General features: G+C 30.9%; 1 protein-coding gene across 1 annotated transcript in view; it reads right to left on the bottom strand.

Moving 5' to 3' along the window:
* The window catches only part of LOC134692272 (uncharacterized), a 43,216-nt gene that overhangs the window by 9,385 nt on the left and 15,794 nt on the right, over positions 1-18,037 (bottom strand). Inside the window, exons 8-17 of the mRNA XM_063552723.1 lie at positions 15,963-16,066; positions 15,194-15,491; positions 14,592-14,677; positions 13,177-13,225; positions 10,389-10,520; positions 7,955-8,200; positions 7,162-7,327; positions 5,833-5,992; positions 3,728-3,960; positions 944-1,025 (exon numbers count right to left, since the gene is read on the bottom strand). Of these exons, the coding sequence (XP_063408793.1) occupies positions 944-1,025; positions 3,728-3,960; positions 5,833-5,992; positions 7,162-7,327; positions 7,955-8,200; positions 10,389-10,520; positions 13,177-13,225; positions 14,592-14,677; positions 15,194-15,491; positions 15,963-16,066 (1,556 nt within the window). The remainder of the gene's footprint in view (positions 1-943; positions 1,026-3,727; positions 3,961-5,832; positions 5,993-7,161; positions 7,328-7,954; positions 8,201-10,388; positions 10,521-13,176; positions 13,226-14,591; positions 14,678-15,193; positions 15,492-15,962; positions 16,067-18,037) is intronic.

Genomic DNA, 18,037 nt, shown 5'->3' with positions numbered 1-18,037 from the left:
AATTCTGTGTCATTTTGACTCTTGTGGAGAGTTGTCTCATTCGCAATCATACCACATCTTCTTTTTGAATACTAAAACCATATGTATTCATGGAAAAAAGAGTTACTATAATAGGTATAATTTAAATGATTTAATCACTTATGATAACGTAATTCAGTATTTAGCAAGTATAACAGTTCATAAACACTACGTGAAATTGCAATTTAGAATTTTGTTTAATATGGAAAACAAGACAAAGACAAACTATCAACTCAAACATCGGATAACAGTAAAAGAGGGTTTAATGTTATGATATCAACAGTTACTTTAACCCAACAAAAATCCAGACTAATTGAGTGAATTATCTAAAAAAAAAATGATAAATATGGAGAAACTTTCTTACATTCAAGATGGATTTATAAATAAATAACCTTTAACCACTTAAAAACACAATTTCGTTACTAGAATTTAAACAAGATATTATAAAATGTTGGATATTCATAGGTTGAGAATAAACAAAATCATCAACTAATTTTAGAAAACAAAAGAGCAATGAAATTATAAATGGTTAATAAAAAAGTAAAAAAAATAAACGAGTTGAAAATGTATAATATAAAGTGGGATCAAAAGCAATATCATGTATATTAAGGAACTATTTGACAAAAACTGTCAACTCGATGACAAGACAATAATACGAGTATGACGTAAACTACAACTGTATAGTCAAATTATAAATACATATACTAAATCAATTTATATCAAAAAGTTTGAGATAGATATCTTAAAAATAGAAAACTGCGTTTGGAGTTTAGTATGATGTCCATTATCACTGAACTATTATTCATTTTTGTTTTCGCTACATTGTAAATACATTGATGAACTTCGTCTGTTGTCTGCTCTTTGGTCTGATTGTTGCCTCTCAATTTTTTATATCAATGTAAATATAATATATACTGTTTATTACCCTTTTGCCTCAAGTACACCTTTCTCTTCTGCAAGTAATGTTGATTTGTGTTTCACGTCATAACTTGTATCATAAAGAAACACTAAAAGAATTAAAGACATCACTAGTGATGTATATTCAAAATCAATTCTTATAAAATATTGCATCATATTAATTCAAAATCATGCTGGGAAAATATGATTACTCTATTTTTTTAATGTGGATTATCTAATCTGAAGTATTCAGTCTCAAATCTACAACATCCATGATTTAAGTTTTGTGATTTGAAAAATCATAGAAATTACTGGAACCACAAAGACTGTACTTATAATTCAGATTTTGGTGGCCAGGTGTTACCTTTACGCGTCAATAAAATATAGAGTTGTAATGATATATAAGGCATGTATCTGGATTTCATTTGAAATTTGCTAAATATGTATAGGCAATATGATAGGATGATACAGAAATTATAATTTTGATACGTTCTTTTATATAAGTCACAACTTTTAGACAGATACATCCTTTGGACCACCAGTGAACGTGATTCACATTTTATTTTCATAACTATACCCTTAATATCAGCATATACAACAATCTGCTCATTTGTGAAAGAACATATTCTAGTATATATTTGTTTAGGGGCCAGTTTAAGGACGCCTCCGGGTGCGGGAATTTCTCGCTACATTGAAGACCTGTTGGTGACCTTCTGCTGGTTTTTTTTCTATGGTCGGGTTGTTGTCTCTTTGACATGTTCCCAATTTCCATTCTTAATTTTATCTCTCGTCGGGATTCAAACTTTAATGGAGATACATGCCGGTGTACGTTATGTATATACAACTCGTCTAAACATCAACCAAACCATGTTAGATCTGTTAATTTGCTTTTGCAAATTTTTTGTTCTTCCCTAGCCGGGATTCGAACCCATGCTACTGAGATATCGTGACATCAAATCGCCTGCACTGTAGCCGTCCCGCTAGACCACACGACCACCTGGTCCTCAAAATACCCGTCGGTGGCAGTGTGTTACCTTTTCTCGTCAGTTTTAATCTAGCGTCGTATAACAGTACATGATATATAAGGCATGAAGATGTTATTTTTACAGATCAGCTCAAAAAATTTATAGTAAAGGATCCTAGAATTAATGCAAGATACAGTCACAGAAAATAATTATATTGATAAATACGTCCTAGTCAGTGACAACTCTACAACAGATTTATCCACGGATCACCAGCAATGATGGCCGTGTGTTACCTTTCCTCATCAGTTTTAATCTAGCGTCGTACTACAGTACATGACATATCAGGCGTGGATATGTTATTGTTACAGATCAGCTCAATTATCCATAGTAAAGGATCCTACGAATTATTGCAAGATACAGTCACAGAAAATAATTATATTTATAAGTACGTCCGAGTCAGTGACAACTCTATAACAGATTTATTCATCGGATCACCAGCAATGATGGTGATACATGCTTTTTTTACTTTATGTATATACAATTCGTCTAAACATCAACCAAACAATGTTAGATCTGTTAATTTGCGTTCACAAATTTTTGTTCTTCCCATTGCGGGATTCGAATCCATGCTACTGAGATATCGTGACACCAAACCGCCTGCACTGTAGCCGTCCCGTTAGACCACATGACCACCTGGGCTTAAAAAAAAAGCTTTCGGTGGTCGTGTGTTACCTATCCTCGTCAGTTTTAATCTAGAGTCGTACTACAGTACAATATATATAAGACATGGAGATGTTATTGTTACAGATCAGCTCAATTATCTGTAGTAAAGGATCCTACAAATTGATGCAAGAAACATTCACAAAAAATATATATGCATGAGTTAGGTTCCCAGCGAAGAAAGACCAAAAAATTGCTTTCGCAAAGGAGTATGTTCGATAAGGTCCTAAAATGGCCCCATTTTTAGAGTAAATTTCAAATTCAGATTTATCAACCAATATCACGATAACTTACAGCTAATACAATGACTAGCTAGGATATAAACCATTTTGTTGAAAATTTTACGTTTCTGCGTTTCATTATGACGTCACAAGTTGTACTCATATTGTTTTTTCACGAAAAAATCAATGAAAATGGGTAAATTTCCATAGATGATTGGACAGGAAACATAGAGCGCATGCATCGACAACAAAGATCTTTTAAAATAATGTTTGGAAAGACATTTTACATGTCTTATTTGGATCTTAAGCTTGTCGACGCCTGCGCTCTATGTTTCCTGGTCCTTCATTTGGTTGAAATTTACCTGATTTTGTCAAATTTCACCAAAATCCCTTATTTTGACCTTTTTTAGATGTAAAAATCAACATGTTAGAATTAAACTTTGACAAAAACAGTTCTGTTTAACTTTCTAACATGTCTTTAAGGCAACTTAACACATGTTTTGTCTTGTAACTATGAACTTTATAATTGGGGCCAAATATGGCCCTTACCGAACTTACTCCTTTACAGATCTAACATTGTTAGGCTGATTATATAAATACATATCTATGTCCGTATAAATTCAAGTTCAATCAAGATTTAACCATGTTAATATTTGATGTATTAAAATGTTCATTTATTAAAAAAATACTCGTCATGTTTTTAGAGGTTGGAATACAACCATCAAAGAATATAAAGTACGTCTTTACTTTTACTGATCACATCAAACACCTAGACATTTAAAATCTAAGTGATCAGGATTAGTGAAGAAACTTAACAAGGGCAACTAATCAGCCTCAAATTTGTGAGACTGAAAAGTAAAGGATAACTATGGTTTGCTTTAGAAATAAACACATGTGTCATCATACCTCTAACAAGCATTGCTCTTTGTTTTATCCTGTTTTCTTTTTCCGTGCCAAATTTGAATTTTATCCTCAGATAGTAAAAACAAAACCATAGAATTGCAGGAATTGTTCCAACTAATGCAAATAACTGAAGATGAATTGGAAATACCGTTTTGATGCTGTATTCCTCAAATAAATCAATTTGCATCTGTAACCAACTTAAATTCGCATTTTGCTGTACTTTAGTGTATGTGTCACTGAAAAAATAAAAAATGTTATATAAGTGTATTCAATTCATTGTATTCTTACCTTCACATTATTCAAATACATGTACAAAACGTTATATTTTATTTTTAAATATAAGTGCCTTAAGTAAGCGACACGTCTCATGCACATCACTTTGAGAGTAGATTAATCAATACACAAATAAATTTGATTACAAAAATAAAATTTTAATTGTCTATCAATGTAATCTAAACAAATAATCCATAAAAATATTGAAATACTAAAAGCAAACTCAACGCCATATTTTGCATTCTTAGTCTGTTGTAGAAAAGAATGATTTCTTTTTTCTTAATCTTTTAAGACTATTGAAGATTGTAAGTTGTTAGTTAAACACTTATTGTCAGAAACACACAGGTTCCGTTAGATAAATCCAATATTACTTTTCATTTTTTTTAATCTTGGTAAATTATAATCTTATTGTATAACAATGATATTGGTTTCATCCGGGTTGTTTTGTTTTGAAACAAAACCGCCTATATTTATGAAAGCAAATAACTGCAAACAGGTAATGGATATAAACCATAAAACAAACTAATAGATTAGTACGAAATTAATGTTAATATAGAATGGTTGCTATGGATAAGGGAGAATGCCAAGTTATTAAAGTAAGTATTATTTTCGAAATATACGGATATCAAAAGTATAATATCAAATAAACAAAAAACAACTCGGAGGAAAATTCTAAACGAGCTTTAGCATATATATCAATTGCAAAAGCTCCAACACATTAAATAAATGGATAACAACTGCAATATTCCTGACTTGGTACAGGCATAGTCTTATGTAAAAAAAATATTTACAAACCTAGTGTTATAGCTAGCTAAACCTTAGAAGTGACAGTGGCATCGACATTAAATTTTATCATGTATATTGACAATGATATATGAACAAAACAAACAGAAATAATAAGTTAAAATGTCCAAAACAGGGGTACATTTTTTATGATCCCAAACACTATAAAATCAAACAAATATGTCAACAAAGAGAAAACAAAAAGGCTTATAGACAAAGCACACAAGCCAGTAAAAAATGCAAAAGAAGAATACCAAAATTTAACACAGCACATTAACATTATAATGGGATGTTCAAGTACCGAGCCACGTGCAATACCACACTACCAGAACGAACTTAACTAAGTGTAAAAATAATAATATGCAACGACAGAACAATATAACACGTTATTGAGATCATAAACAACGCCAGTGTCTATAATCCATTCTGCAAACAATTCATAAAATCAATCCGTCCGTAATGTTTTTGTTAAGTCCGGTGATAGTTTGATTTAACTGCTCTTGGACATTTTATAAATTTTAATGACAATTAAAGTATTATTTCGCCTTCAAAACTATGAGATTAATCACCCAACAAAGGAATTATTGTCTGCAAGTGTTTCTGTTATTATTTACACTTGTTTTTTGTAAAGATGTTCAGTGATAATAACACAATTTGATATTACCTAAAAGGCAAAGCCAAGAATAAAAATGTTTACAAAATAACTTGCAACTTGTTTGACCAATGAACAAAAATGTGCTATGGCTTTTTTCAATTTGAGAAATTGCAAATTTAAATTTATATCAAACCTTCTAAGAAGCAATTTAAAAAAAATGATCTCCGCTAAACATTCAAAACATAACATATCGAACGAATTGATACCAACTGTCATATTCCTGACTTGGTTTTGATTATTTTGTTATTTTGATAGTGGATCGATTCTATCAGATGTCATCGTCGTATATGTTTTAGCAAAGTTCCAGTCATATTTTAAGTACATAACTAACATACGATTGTTTATTGATTGCAGTGCATTTTCGTTTAAGTTGAACAGGCTATAAGATATATTTCACCTGTACATAGCTATCAGCAAGTTAAGCAATAACACTACTGCTAGCAACCCGTAGAATGCCTTTAAGTAAGGGGTCACGTATACACCAAGGTCAGAAGGACAACGCTGTAAAATACCCATCTCATATATTGTTCTGTTTGACGTGCAATCTATTTCAGTTGCTGAAATATATATATATAAATTGTACACATGCATATGTAAATGAAATGAAATAATACAAATGAAAAGGTCGAGATATATAACCGGATGCCACCTACTGCAAATTCTACAACATGACCGTATGTATTTACTGTCGGAATCAGTGTGGTCCAACACAAAAAAAGATTCTGCGACATTAACCAAGAGGTTTATATCTACACTGCTCATAGTTGACGGTGTTGTTGAGCTTTGAATTGAAGTTTTCGAATATAAGAAACACCATTGTTAGGTTTTATAAATTATTACAAAATTGAGAACTTTTAGAATCAGATTTTTTAAGAATCTAATTGTTTCGACTGCAGTTGTAGAATATACCTCAACAAAATATTTCAGAAGCCCGACCTAAATTATAGAAACATAGTAGAAAGATATGTTAACAATAATAAGTCGAAAATCGTGACTATCCACCTATAGCTCGTTCATTATATAGAAGTATGTTCAGTTAAGGCATCAATTGATGTGTTAATTTCATAGGATAGAAGATAGATAGATAGATAGTTTATGCTCATAAAACCATGCAAGTACAAAGGTTACAGAGAAGTTAAAAAATAATATACATAAAAATAAAAATGCATTAAAAATTCATACAATTCAAAATTTCGGATGAGATAACATAAAAAAGAATATATATATAGACTTTTATAGTCAAATGTAAAAGTTCAAATTGTATAAAGAAATATTTTCTATAAGTATAAGTATTGTAAATGAATTATGGTTGTTAAGAAGGAGTGAGCTTACTATTAATACATCTTATAAAATTGCAGAGGTTTCTAAGTGTCTTTTTTTTTTCTCAATTAAACAGTTTGTTGAATGCAATACGAATACGAATCATATATTTTCCGCTTTCGTAAAAAGTACTGGTGATTATGTTGAATTCCCAATTTGTATATGATTTTTCAAAGTTCCGCCATGAAACATTTCATTATAAGTGTGTAGAGTTTGTAAATTTGATGCGATTGTAAGATCACCATTATGTATCAAATCAACGCATTAATGAACACTTGAAACAAAAAGCAATAGTTACTTTTCCTCCCTAGGTTGTATAACAAGGCCTCAAATCTAAATTCATAATTGATTTATTGAAACACATATACGTCCAAGTTAGTCAAGTTAATTTTATAGTAATGCTCACCATCTAAGTAAAGGTCACCAAATAACATCCAATAACCATTTCGAAGAATTTTTTCCATCTGTTTCCAAGTGAAGTCGGAGTTTTCATATAAAAGCGCATAAAAAGATACACTGTACCACACCATTATGATTAAGATAATAATCATGAAGGCAGATGTATCTTTTATCTATAAATTTAAACAATACAATGAAAAGCAGTACTCATATATATATGGATTTGTTTTAAATATCATATAGGTAGGAATATAAGTAAACTTAAATTTGTTTTTACCAATCCATTAAATTTTATTCATCAACGATAGAATAGCGTTTTTAGAAACAAGAAAAAAAAAACAACCAAATAACAAAATGTATTAGGATAAACTAATATATAGTTGTAGTCTTTAATTGTGATCAGATATTCTTGAAACTGGAATTAAACTACCCCTGTTTTTCTTCAGTTATCGTAATCCTTTCCTGTACTGTTTTTTTATCCTTCAATACAGTTTGTCGTTTTAGTTTTTTTTATCTTAACATTGAGACTTAAATGCTCATATGTATTGCCATTGAGGTATCAGAAACGTTATCGCTACCTTACAGGAATACTTCTTGTAAAATGCAAATGTTCTTTGGTATGTTAATAATCTATCACAGCATCATGATTTTGTTCACCGCTATAAACAATGCCTGAGCAATATGTAATCACAATTGTAATGAAAAGACACATTAATCTTAAATAAAACAAATCAATATCAGCACTCTTTTCTATGATTGTTTCATTGTAATACGTCAAACGGTGAAAAAAAGGGACATACCATTTTTCGATTAATGACTAACTTTCGTCCTAGAAACTCTGTCATGCAGGTAAAATGTAACAATCGTGTGCACAGTGCCGTAAAAGTTACAACTAATAACAATTTTGAAGTAATTTGAAAACCTGTTCCTTCGCCGGTTTTCAACAGCATTCCAGTTGTATATAATGCGATCATCAGCCAATCTAAAAGGTTCCACCAATCAATAGAATAGTTTGTCCATTTGTCTCTGATAACAGCAACAATGATCTAAAAAATTTAAAAAAGTTTGTGCATCTGGTTGTGGATAATTATGTTAAATAAATTAAAATATCAATAATTGAATGAATCATCTTAAACTTGTACGATCAGAAGGAGTTAAACATAATGCTAATTCGAATGAATTCAAGCTATATGTTACCTTAGATACAAATCAAATGATGACTTCCATAAATAGTATTGAAAGGGATAACTCGAGCACAAAGTTAAATAATCCATTACTTAGGGGAGCATGCTGAAGAACATCAACATTTTGGTACCTCTTGTGGTCCTTTTTACATACTTTTGTGTACTATAACTTGAAGAGCAAACCTTTTACTTGCTCACTTTCCCTGGTTACTTGTGGAAAATCAATTATCTGTGGAATTCAACTATCTTAATATGATGAATATCATAATTATATAAGGATGTAAATATCTATAAATATATCGTTTCGTAATTATAGCTTTTGTCAAATCAGTTACCATATAGTCATACAAACTGTTTAAATATAACCCCCAAAAATGAGTCTTTGGTTAGAAAGGGGTTTAGACTGTTCGAGCACTGTTCAGACATTTTGTCAAGTATGGTTCCGACTATGAGAAACAATCTAGAACTGAGCAAATACAACGCGAGATTGGGTACAGACTGTTTCAAGACTGGTTGGGTAATAGTTCATACTTTAATGGCAGATATAATGATTAGGATAGGGGTCCAGTTATAGTATTAGTTGGGCATAACCTGTGATTGGGAAGAAGTCTGTATGAATTATTCTTTTTAATTCAAAAATGTTAATAAAAGAAACGGAAATACCGTAACGTTCCCGATTTTTTTGGTCTGTTGTTAGGGATTAAGCTGTGACGTTTTTAAGTCATGATGTCATATTCAATGTAAACAAAAGAAACGGTTTCATCAGGTAACGGTTTTTTTCATATCAATCAATTATCAAAAATGAATTTGTATTGAGTTCCAATCTTATATTTTACTAGACTGATAAACATATATTTTAAAGTCTCATGCAAACAAAACCGGAACAAAAAGTGAATTTCTGCGCAAATGTGGTGAAAACCGGAACAGGATGTAGATCTGAAAAAAAGTTAACGATTTTGAGTTCATTAGTACATGTAGTAGAATGAAAAATTCTGGAAATTTTCCCTATTTTGTCTTTCTTTTTGTCTTTTTTATTTTTCTACCATTATTTGGAACTTCGCCCCCCCCCCCCATATTAAGAATAATTAAGACCAATTCAGAATATCGAATAAAATTTATTACAGTCCAGTTCAGTCCTAGGACATTTCGGACTGTTTTTTTTATTCTGTAGTGCAGTTATGTTGTCTCTGATATGTTCGTTGGCTAGATATTTTTTGGTGGATTTGTTTGATATGTGTAAAGAAACAGAAAAATATGTGCAAATTATATATGTTCTATTGATTTGTCAACATACTTGCAAAATTACTTCGCAAAATTTTTCGAGAAATTTAATTTCAACATGAAACTAAAACAAATAAAGAATTCTTAAAAAATAGCCATTTTGTTTCAAATTTGTCATAGTTATTTATGAGAGGAAAACATCATGCACATCTGAAAGCGTGTTGTGAAGGAAGTCAAAGTCAATAATTAGACTCATGTCTAGTCATACTTTATTATGTATAAGTTTTTATATATATTATTTTGAGAATTGTGCTAGTTCAAATCGCACATTATTATTTGTATTTAAAGCATATATGAGAGCTCTCTGTTGTAATAAGCCATATAACCTATGTCATGTATAACAATTTTTTAGAATGGTACAAGCGTCTTCACTGATGTTCGGTTTGACTTTTTTATTGTATAAATTTCAAGATTCAGTAAAAGTTTAATCTAAGAAGACTTAAATATGATTCATTTAACATCAGAGTCTGACTGACAAAGGATATATGTTATCCGAAATATTTATAAATAATTACATTTATAGTTACCTTTTTTTGTATTTTGAGTTGTTGTGTACACTTTTTTAGGCGTTTATATAATTTATTCATTGTGACCATGTACCGTTACTCGTAACGATCCAGCGCCCTCGTGGGGAAAGTCGTTGACTACTATTCAGACGTTTTATATATATACATAAAATACTGACTTTCATATTTAATTCAAGAAAAACAATCATAAAACATGATATTTTAAGATCGACGACTACATATAAAGTGCCAACATGACCAACCTGATTTGTTTCATCCACAAAAAAACTTGCCATCCATATAATAATGAAATAGTCCGTGTATGAGATCCCATCAGATTTGTAGTCGAACAGCAACATGTATGAATATGCAATCAGCAGAACTGTGTACCCAAGCTATTGAAATAACATAAAAATATAAAACAGCTGAATTATCTATTTAATAATATTACTACTTACTCAATAATCTATCAGAACTAAAAAGAACGAAAACAAACACGGCCTCCTCAGTTTAATATGTACATGTATGCATCGTATTAAATATAAGCAGTCATAACAGTGCCAGAAATTATGACGAACGAGACGATTTTAATTTTTACATTATCAATTTCCACCACTGCTATTAAAGCAGTATTCAAACTTCACTGGCATACGGGATATAAATATGCAACTTATTCGGTATTTGAGCGCATTCAGCTGCTACTGAGAGTTGGTAAAACGTAATCTGTGTCTGCCAAAAAAAAACGAACATAGGGTATGTGATATAACGGTTTTTTTTCTCAAAAGGTTCATCGAAAGGAACCACAATCTTGTTGATAAAAATTCTGTATTAACCTCACACATAATACATGATTGGCTTGAAATATAGATTAAGGGTACCGACGTAGTGTTCTTAATGTTATAGAAGAGGGACGTGAAATATACCAGGGGTACTTTCAAACTCATTTATCAAAAATAAACTGACGAGGCCATGAATTAAAAAGAAGACAGATAGGCATACATCCGTAAACAAATAAAGCATAGACAATAAAAGACCTTGCAACACAACCCCATCAAAAATTCGATGTTGTCTCATGTGCTCTGGAAAGTTAAGCAGATCATGTTCCACATTTTTGATATTTTTAGTTATGATGTCTGTTTGTTTCGTTCACCTTTCGTTGGCAATTGCATTTTATGAAACTGAATTACAAGTAAGAGGTTAAGCTAGCTATGAAGCTATGAAACCAGGTTTAATCAACCATTTTGTACGTAAGAAATTGTCTTTAGGAAGTTAGGTCTTTGACAATTGCTATTCATGCTTTTGGTGTGTTTGAGTATTGGAATGGTTAGTTGATGCTTATATACCTATATGGAGTTATTTTCTTTCAGAACGTCAGGTCATTCTTTTTCAGAATCAACCCGGACGATACCATGTTTCAATGGTATATGCTCCAAGGCATAAAATAATGACCTGTGTAAGGTCATTATTTTCTTTGATAAATATGCAATCTATGATTTAATTTCATTCGTCTAATAGTTTTTTTGTTGCCGATTTGGAAATCTATTTTTTAAAGTTCAACCAATGATAGATGTAAAAGAAACCGTCATTGTAGACCCGCAATTTAATTTTAGAAACAAATTATGTGAATTAAGTTTTGTTGATTTATCGCTATAATAAAGAAACATTATCATATAGGTCAGATGAATTTTAATGTAGACTTTCATAAAATAAATCCAGATTTAACATATTCGTGTGTAAGATTTTGGAAATCTTATTGAGTCAAACTGAATAGGTTGATTGATTTTTGGTTGCTTGCTTAACGTCAGTGGCAAATATTTCATGCATGTTCAGAACGATACACACTAAATAGGAAATCATACTGTGACCTTCATGTATTTATATTCGTCCTCGTGTCAATTCTTATCTTTTTAAAATTTATGTATACTTTTTACTCTATCAAATGATCAACTAATTAAATAATCTGATATTCTATTGAATAACATTAATATAACTCACGAAAGGGTCGGGTGCAGAGGGTATATAATTTTATCCTGTCCTGACTATCTTTTAATAAAATGTATTGCTATTCGAAAGATAATTTTTCTGATTTTTTCGTTCGATTTAAGTAAAATGGTTTAATAAATAACAACTTTTCAGCGAAAGAAATAACATAGCAAATAGAAGAAAAAAAAACATACCCCTCCCCCTTTTCCATAAGGTAAGTGGTACAATAAATAACTTACAATGTGTCTTGTATTTCCCATACACCGTTATCGGATGGTAACAATACATTTGTGTCTTACTTCATGCAGTTACAGTAATATTTTTATTGTGTATGGATAACATTTTTTAAAAGGTTTATATCTAAATTATTTAGTGAGTTTTATTTCACATTTTAAATGAGCCGCAGGGCGTATTAAAACCTGAACGCAATAGAAAGGAATATCCCACTTTAGTGTTGTCGGTAAAAAAGGATACTAAATTTTACAAATCTTTATAAAATTAATATTTTTTGACGGCATATAAGTCAGATAATGCATATTTTAAGGTTTTTCTTGTCGTAGAACACACCTCGGGGTGTCAGGATTGTTCAAAGAAAGACCTCCTTCCGGTCGGTCTTTCATTTGATCAATCCTGACAACCCTCGGTTCTTTTACGTTTTGAATTTCCCTGAAGTTTTTTTTTTATTTTACAGGATAACAATATGTTGATTACTTCATTTTTTTGAACATGTCGTATATCTTGATTGAGAAAGTTATTTGATACAGAGTTATACTTTCTTTTACCAACATATGTTTTCTTATAAAATTAAGCTCCAATGTGAAAATATTCTGTTTAACAATAGTAAAAATTAAAAAGACTTGCTTGTCTTTTTTCTTATACCTAATACTTAATATGGTTTAGGACACTGACTTGAGTTCCTATGGAAATATATATATATGTTGTATTTATTAATGTGGTGACCATAAAAACCTAAGCTGTTGTGCGTTACCAAGGATGACTTTGTACCGTGTATTTTTTTTTCTTAAGAAATGAAACACATCCAGAAGATGAACGTATGAAATTCCTTACCATATGTATATATACTTTCACGTAATGCAACTGGTACTTTTTGTAAAACCTAGAACATAACTTATAATTATAAGAAAAACAATTGACAACGTTATTTTAAATATACATTGCAAATATTCACATATGTTATGTTAAGCCTATAATTAATTCAGTTTTGTTATTGTATTGCATTTAATTTAACTATCACAAAACTATAACATGAAATAATACATACAAATCAGTGACCAAATCTGATTAGCATTCCATTTCTTTTAGAATGTTTGTTTGTCATTACTGTCCAACTGGATATGCATGATATATCATTAACAAAATAAATGAAATACAATTATGTGTATTAAATAATATGAAGTCATTCAGACATATTTGAAAAGTATGCAATAATAAAATAACATGCAATAAATATCACTTTGAAGACGATAAGAAGATTCTTGTAGTCTCATAGTCATATTTTCTGGAAAAAGTAATGCTTATAACTATGATATTGATAAAAGAGGGAAGAACGATACCAAAGGGACAGTCAAGCTCATAAATCTAAAACAAACTGACAACGCCATGGCTAAAAATGAAAAAGACAAACAGACAAACAATAGTACACATGACACAACATAGAAAACCAAAGAATAGACAACACAAACCCCACCAAAACATAGGGGGTGATCTCAGGTGCCCCGGAAGGGTAAGCAGATCCTGCTTCACATGTGGCATCCGTCGTGTTGCTTATGTGATATAAAATCCGGTAAATAGTCTTATTCGGTAGGTCACGATAAAACTCTTCACATTATGAATTATTTCAAAAATAGCAATAAAAGAAAACTATATTTTTTTTCGTTTTATTAACTGTAATTTGTAAACGAAACCATAACCCCCTAATCTTGATTACTTTATAAGTTCCGTTTATTGTTTGTCTCAAAACATGTGCTGGGTTCTTTTCAATTCCTTGTTACCTAGAAGTCTTTGTGCGTGAATTTCGAAAGGTTTGTGCAATATAACTATCTGTATCTTGGTTCTACAGTAAGGTCAATTCCATGGATGTTAGAAACCGCCTGAATATTGACATCACATGCTTACTACTGTCAATATTATCCATTCACTCAAAATAGAGATTTTGAATTCACACTCCAGATGTATTCGGAACACTTACTCCAGCTAACATATGCTTGCAATTAGATTTCAAGGAGAAACAAAACAAATGTTTTTACTTATTGTCACGTTTTGGTGAATAAAGGTTCACTCACTTTCCAGTATGACAAATTCTCTTAAAGACTTTTAAATATTCATTATCTTGTGGTATCTGGTCAAAAGTTATCTCACTTACAGAAACAAATCTGTGTATATTTTATTAATTTGAACGATAAATCTGATAAACACGCTGTTACTTTAATGTGTTTAAAAATTATTAAACTAAAGGACCTTACCAACGTAAAAGGCTGTACTCCATATTTATCATTAATAAAGGTAACACAATGATGTGAACTGCAGACAGTACAAAAAAACACATGGCCTGAAAAGAGATTATGACAAATGACAAATAAACTGATATAATATGTAACTAACTAATATATATTTTTTTGCTACATTAATTTTGTCAAATTTTCAGAGAATTTCTGTACTTATCCACTGCGGTTATCAAATGGTTAATTATATACTATTCATACGAGTTAAGTTTTACAAGAAAACTTAAATTACCGTTTTGAGCTATTTCTCAAAACGTCAAGCGAATACCTGGAACACTGATATTTAAACAGGCTTATTCAGTTGGAACGTAACTAATTGGTTTGCCTTGATTCTATAATTTTGATTTTTTTTCCTTCATTGAACTAGAAAATATTTGTAGAGTTATGCTTTTTAAGTTATGTTTTTCGTAAATTTAAAGTTTGTCCTTATTTTCCCCCAAATTGGTTAGTTAACCGTTGTAATTTCTGGAATTTAAGCCGAATTCATCGTTTCGTTACTTCCCTTCCTTATTCGTAATAAATGCTATGCATTTAAAAATATATATAAAAATACAAATTCGTACCGATTGTCGATGTACCTCTTCTGTACCATAAAGTATCTTATTTAAGATTTTTTTAACTGTTTCACTTTCAAGATAAGCATTGTTTTCTGTATTGATTGCATCCCTTAAATATCCATGATTTAAGAGTAGTCTTCCAGCATGACTGACATTGTCAGCCAACTGTTGTTCCGCCTTTTTCCTCTCGTTGTTTTCTTTTCTCTCCGGACTGTCTGTTATTTTCTTTTTGATTTCGTTCTTTTTTTTCTTATCCTCTTCATAGATGTAGCTTGTAATGCTGACAGCTTTGTCTGTAAATGCTCTTTGAACATATTTAGTTAAAATATGAAACGGCTATACACATGATACGTTTGATTTATCAATTACGGCAAATGTAAGAGCATATTTAACACTACGTTAATATTTGTAATATTCATACTCATACAAAGTGTTTAACCGAATGTAGTAATTATTAAAATCACCAGTCATACGATTTTTCTCCAAGCTATTTGAATTTTGTTAACGATTTTTTTCCTGATGTATTGCAATGTTTAGGTTTCAAGAAAACGGTATGACACGTTGTTTTTAAAATGTACGTCCAAATCTGTACTGTAAATATTGATAATGTGTTCTAAATAAACAGCTATTGATTGTGTACAAAACAAATCAAGTGCATCACTTTTTATAACATAGTTCATTGATAGCTGGTACAGTTGTACATTGAAACCCTAGAGTAAAGGGCATGGATTCTACATATTGTCGTATTAAAATTATGTTTCTACATATGACTTACTTTTGAATACGCTTCAGTTTTTCTGTTAAGAGTTTTTCTGTTTTCCCTTTGTTGATTTCGTCTTCTACTATTACACAACCGACTAGGATATGATTTATGCCAATCTGAATAAATAGAATTGTAAACCTTTCTGAAGTAGAGATATATTCTCGTACAACATGTATTATCCACAAATATTTATGTTTCTACGTGCTCCTTTCCTTTTGTAAACAACAGCGTGATAAAATTCTCGATATACATGTATCTGTACATAGCGCAGATTCATAGATGTGCATAGGGATGGTTGTTACTAATTATATCCCACGTAAATCCAAGTGTATCGTCACTTATTTACAAACACTATGTCGAGTTCGTTGTTTTCAAATTGACAAGAAACCAGGGAACCGGTGTTCCTATTATAATGCATAACAATACAACCTAAGACACAAAGGTTAAACAATGTATAAAATGACAATACAATAAAAGTCCGCAACATTTCACAAATGTTCTTGGCGCATTAACCACATGTCATTACATACCGTCCTTCGAATACAAACTTTCAAGCTGAACGTTTCCGTTACGTATACGCAATTCTTTCGAATAATATCGCCTTAAAATGGATTTTTGTGGTATGTGTTGTTTGATTTTCTATTTTTTTTCCATTTCTATCATATTTGTAAATTTCATCATGTCATCATCGCAGCTCACACCTCAGTTACGACATGCCTACTGTGAATTTGACAGTAAATAGAGCCAAACAACAACATATGTTTGGATGTAGATTATAGGAATTGAACACACTTTTTTCTAGTGGCTCCTTAATGATAAAGCAAGACATATATTTATTTGAATGTGTAGCTCTTATCTCACAGGGGATAAATAGGAATAACCATAACACGACAATCTTAACTTCGCTTCAATTTTGAATTTATCGTAATTGTCTTATTATAATCGACATCATTCAGGGAATCCATAAATTAATTAACAAAATGAAATAAACTTGATGCTATCAAGAGCCTGTGTCGCTCACCTTGGTCTTTTGGGAACTAACGCATATATGGACACTCATTATTCTGAACATATTTGCTTTTGCTTTCAGACTTCCTCTCTTTACAACGGTTAAAGAAATAAAAGACAAAGCTTGCTTTTTACCCCTATGTTCTACTTTTAGCTATGTCAGCCCTGTTGGTTGGTAGGCATGGTTATCTGTAACAATTTTTAACTAGATACCTTGATGATGTATATTGTGGTCAAGTTTGGTTAAATGTGTTTCAGTAGTTTCAGAGGAGGAGACTTTAATTTCTAAAAGATTAATAAAATTGTCCAAAATTGTCCAAAATTAACTATGAAGGACAATAACACCCAAAAGTTCAATTGGCAATTTTGGTCAGTCATATTGACTTTTTGTAGATCTTAAATTGCGGAACAATTATGTTGTTTACAGTTCATTATGATTTCCAAGATACTATTCCAAATTAGTAAAATTTCTATAGAATTACATAATATATAACCGAATCTCATCAGCAGGTTGTCTTATGCGTCAGAAAATTTCAGGGCAGATATGTCTTTAACTGATAAACATTATCATTCAGGTCAGGTTTGCTTTAAATGCTCTAGTTTCAGAGATAAACCGCCCAAAACTGCAGGCACCCCGTGTTCTATCTTTATCCGTGGCGGCTATCTTGGTTGATGGGTGGGGTCATAGATATATTTTTAAACTAGAAACCCTAAAGATGATTTATGTCAAGTTTGGTTCAATTTGGCCAAGTAGTTTTAGAGTAGAAAATTTTTGGAAAAACTTACATGTTGTTTATTCTTTAGTTTTCTATGTTGTGTCATGTGTACTATTGCTTGTCTGTTTGTCTTTTTCATTTTTATCCATGGCTTTGTCAGTTTGTTTTAGATTTATGAGTTTGACTGTCCCTTTGGTTTCTTTTGTCCCTCTTTTACAATTTATAAAAAGGTGTGAACAGTTGACTTTAAAGGGCAATAACTCTCTGTGGCGTCAAACGACCATTTTGGTCATGGAACTGATTTTTTTAAATCTTACTTTGGTGAACAATTTTGCTTTGAACAGTGTTTCTCTATCTATTTTA

The sequence above is a fragment of the Mytilus trossulus genome, chromosome 12 (genome assembly GCF_036588685.1).
Source record: "Mytilus trossulus isolate FHL-02 chromosome 12, PNRI_Mtr1.1.1.hap1, whole genome shotgun sequence".
Taxonomy (NCBI): Eukaryota; Metazoa; Mollusca; class Bivalvia; order Mytilida; family Mytilidae; genus Mytilus; species Mytilus trossulus.
Note: the sequence above shows the minus strand (reverse complement) of the source record. Positions and strands in the feature narration are given on the sequence as shown.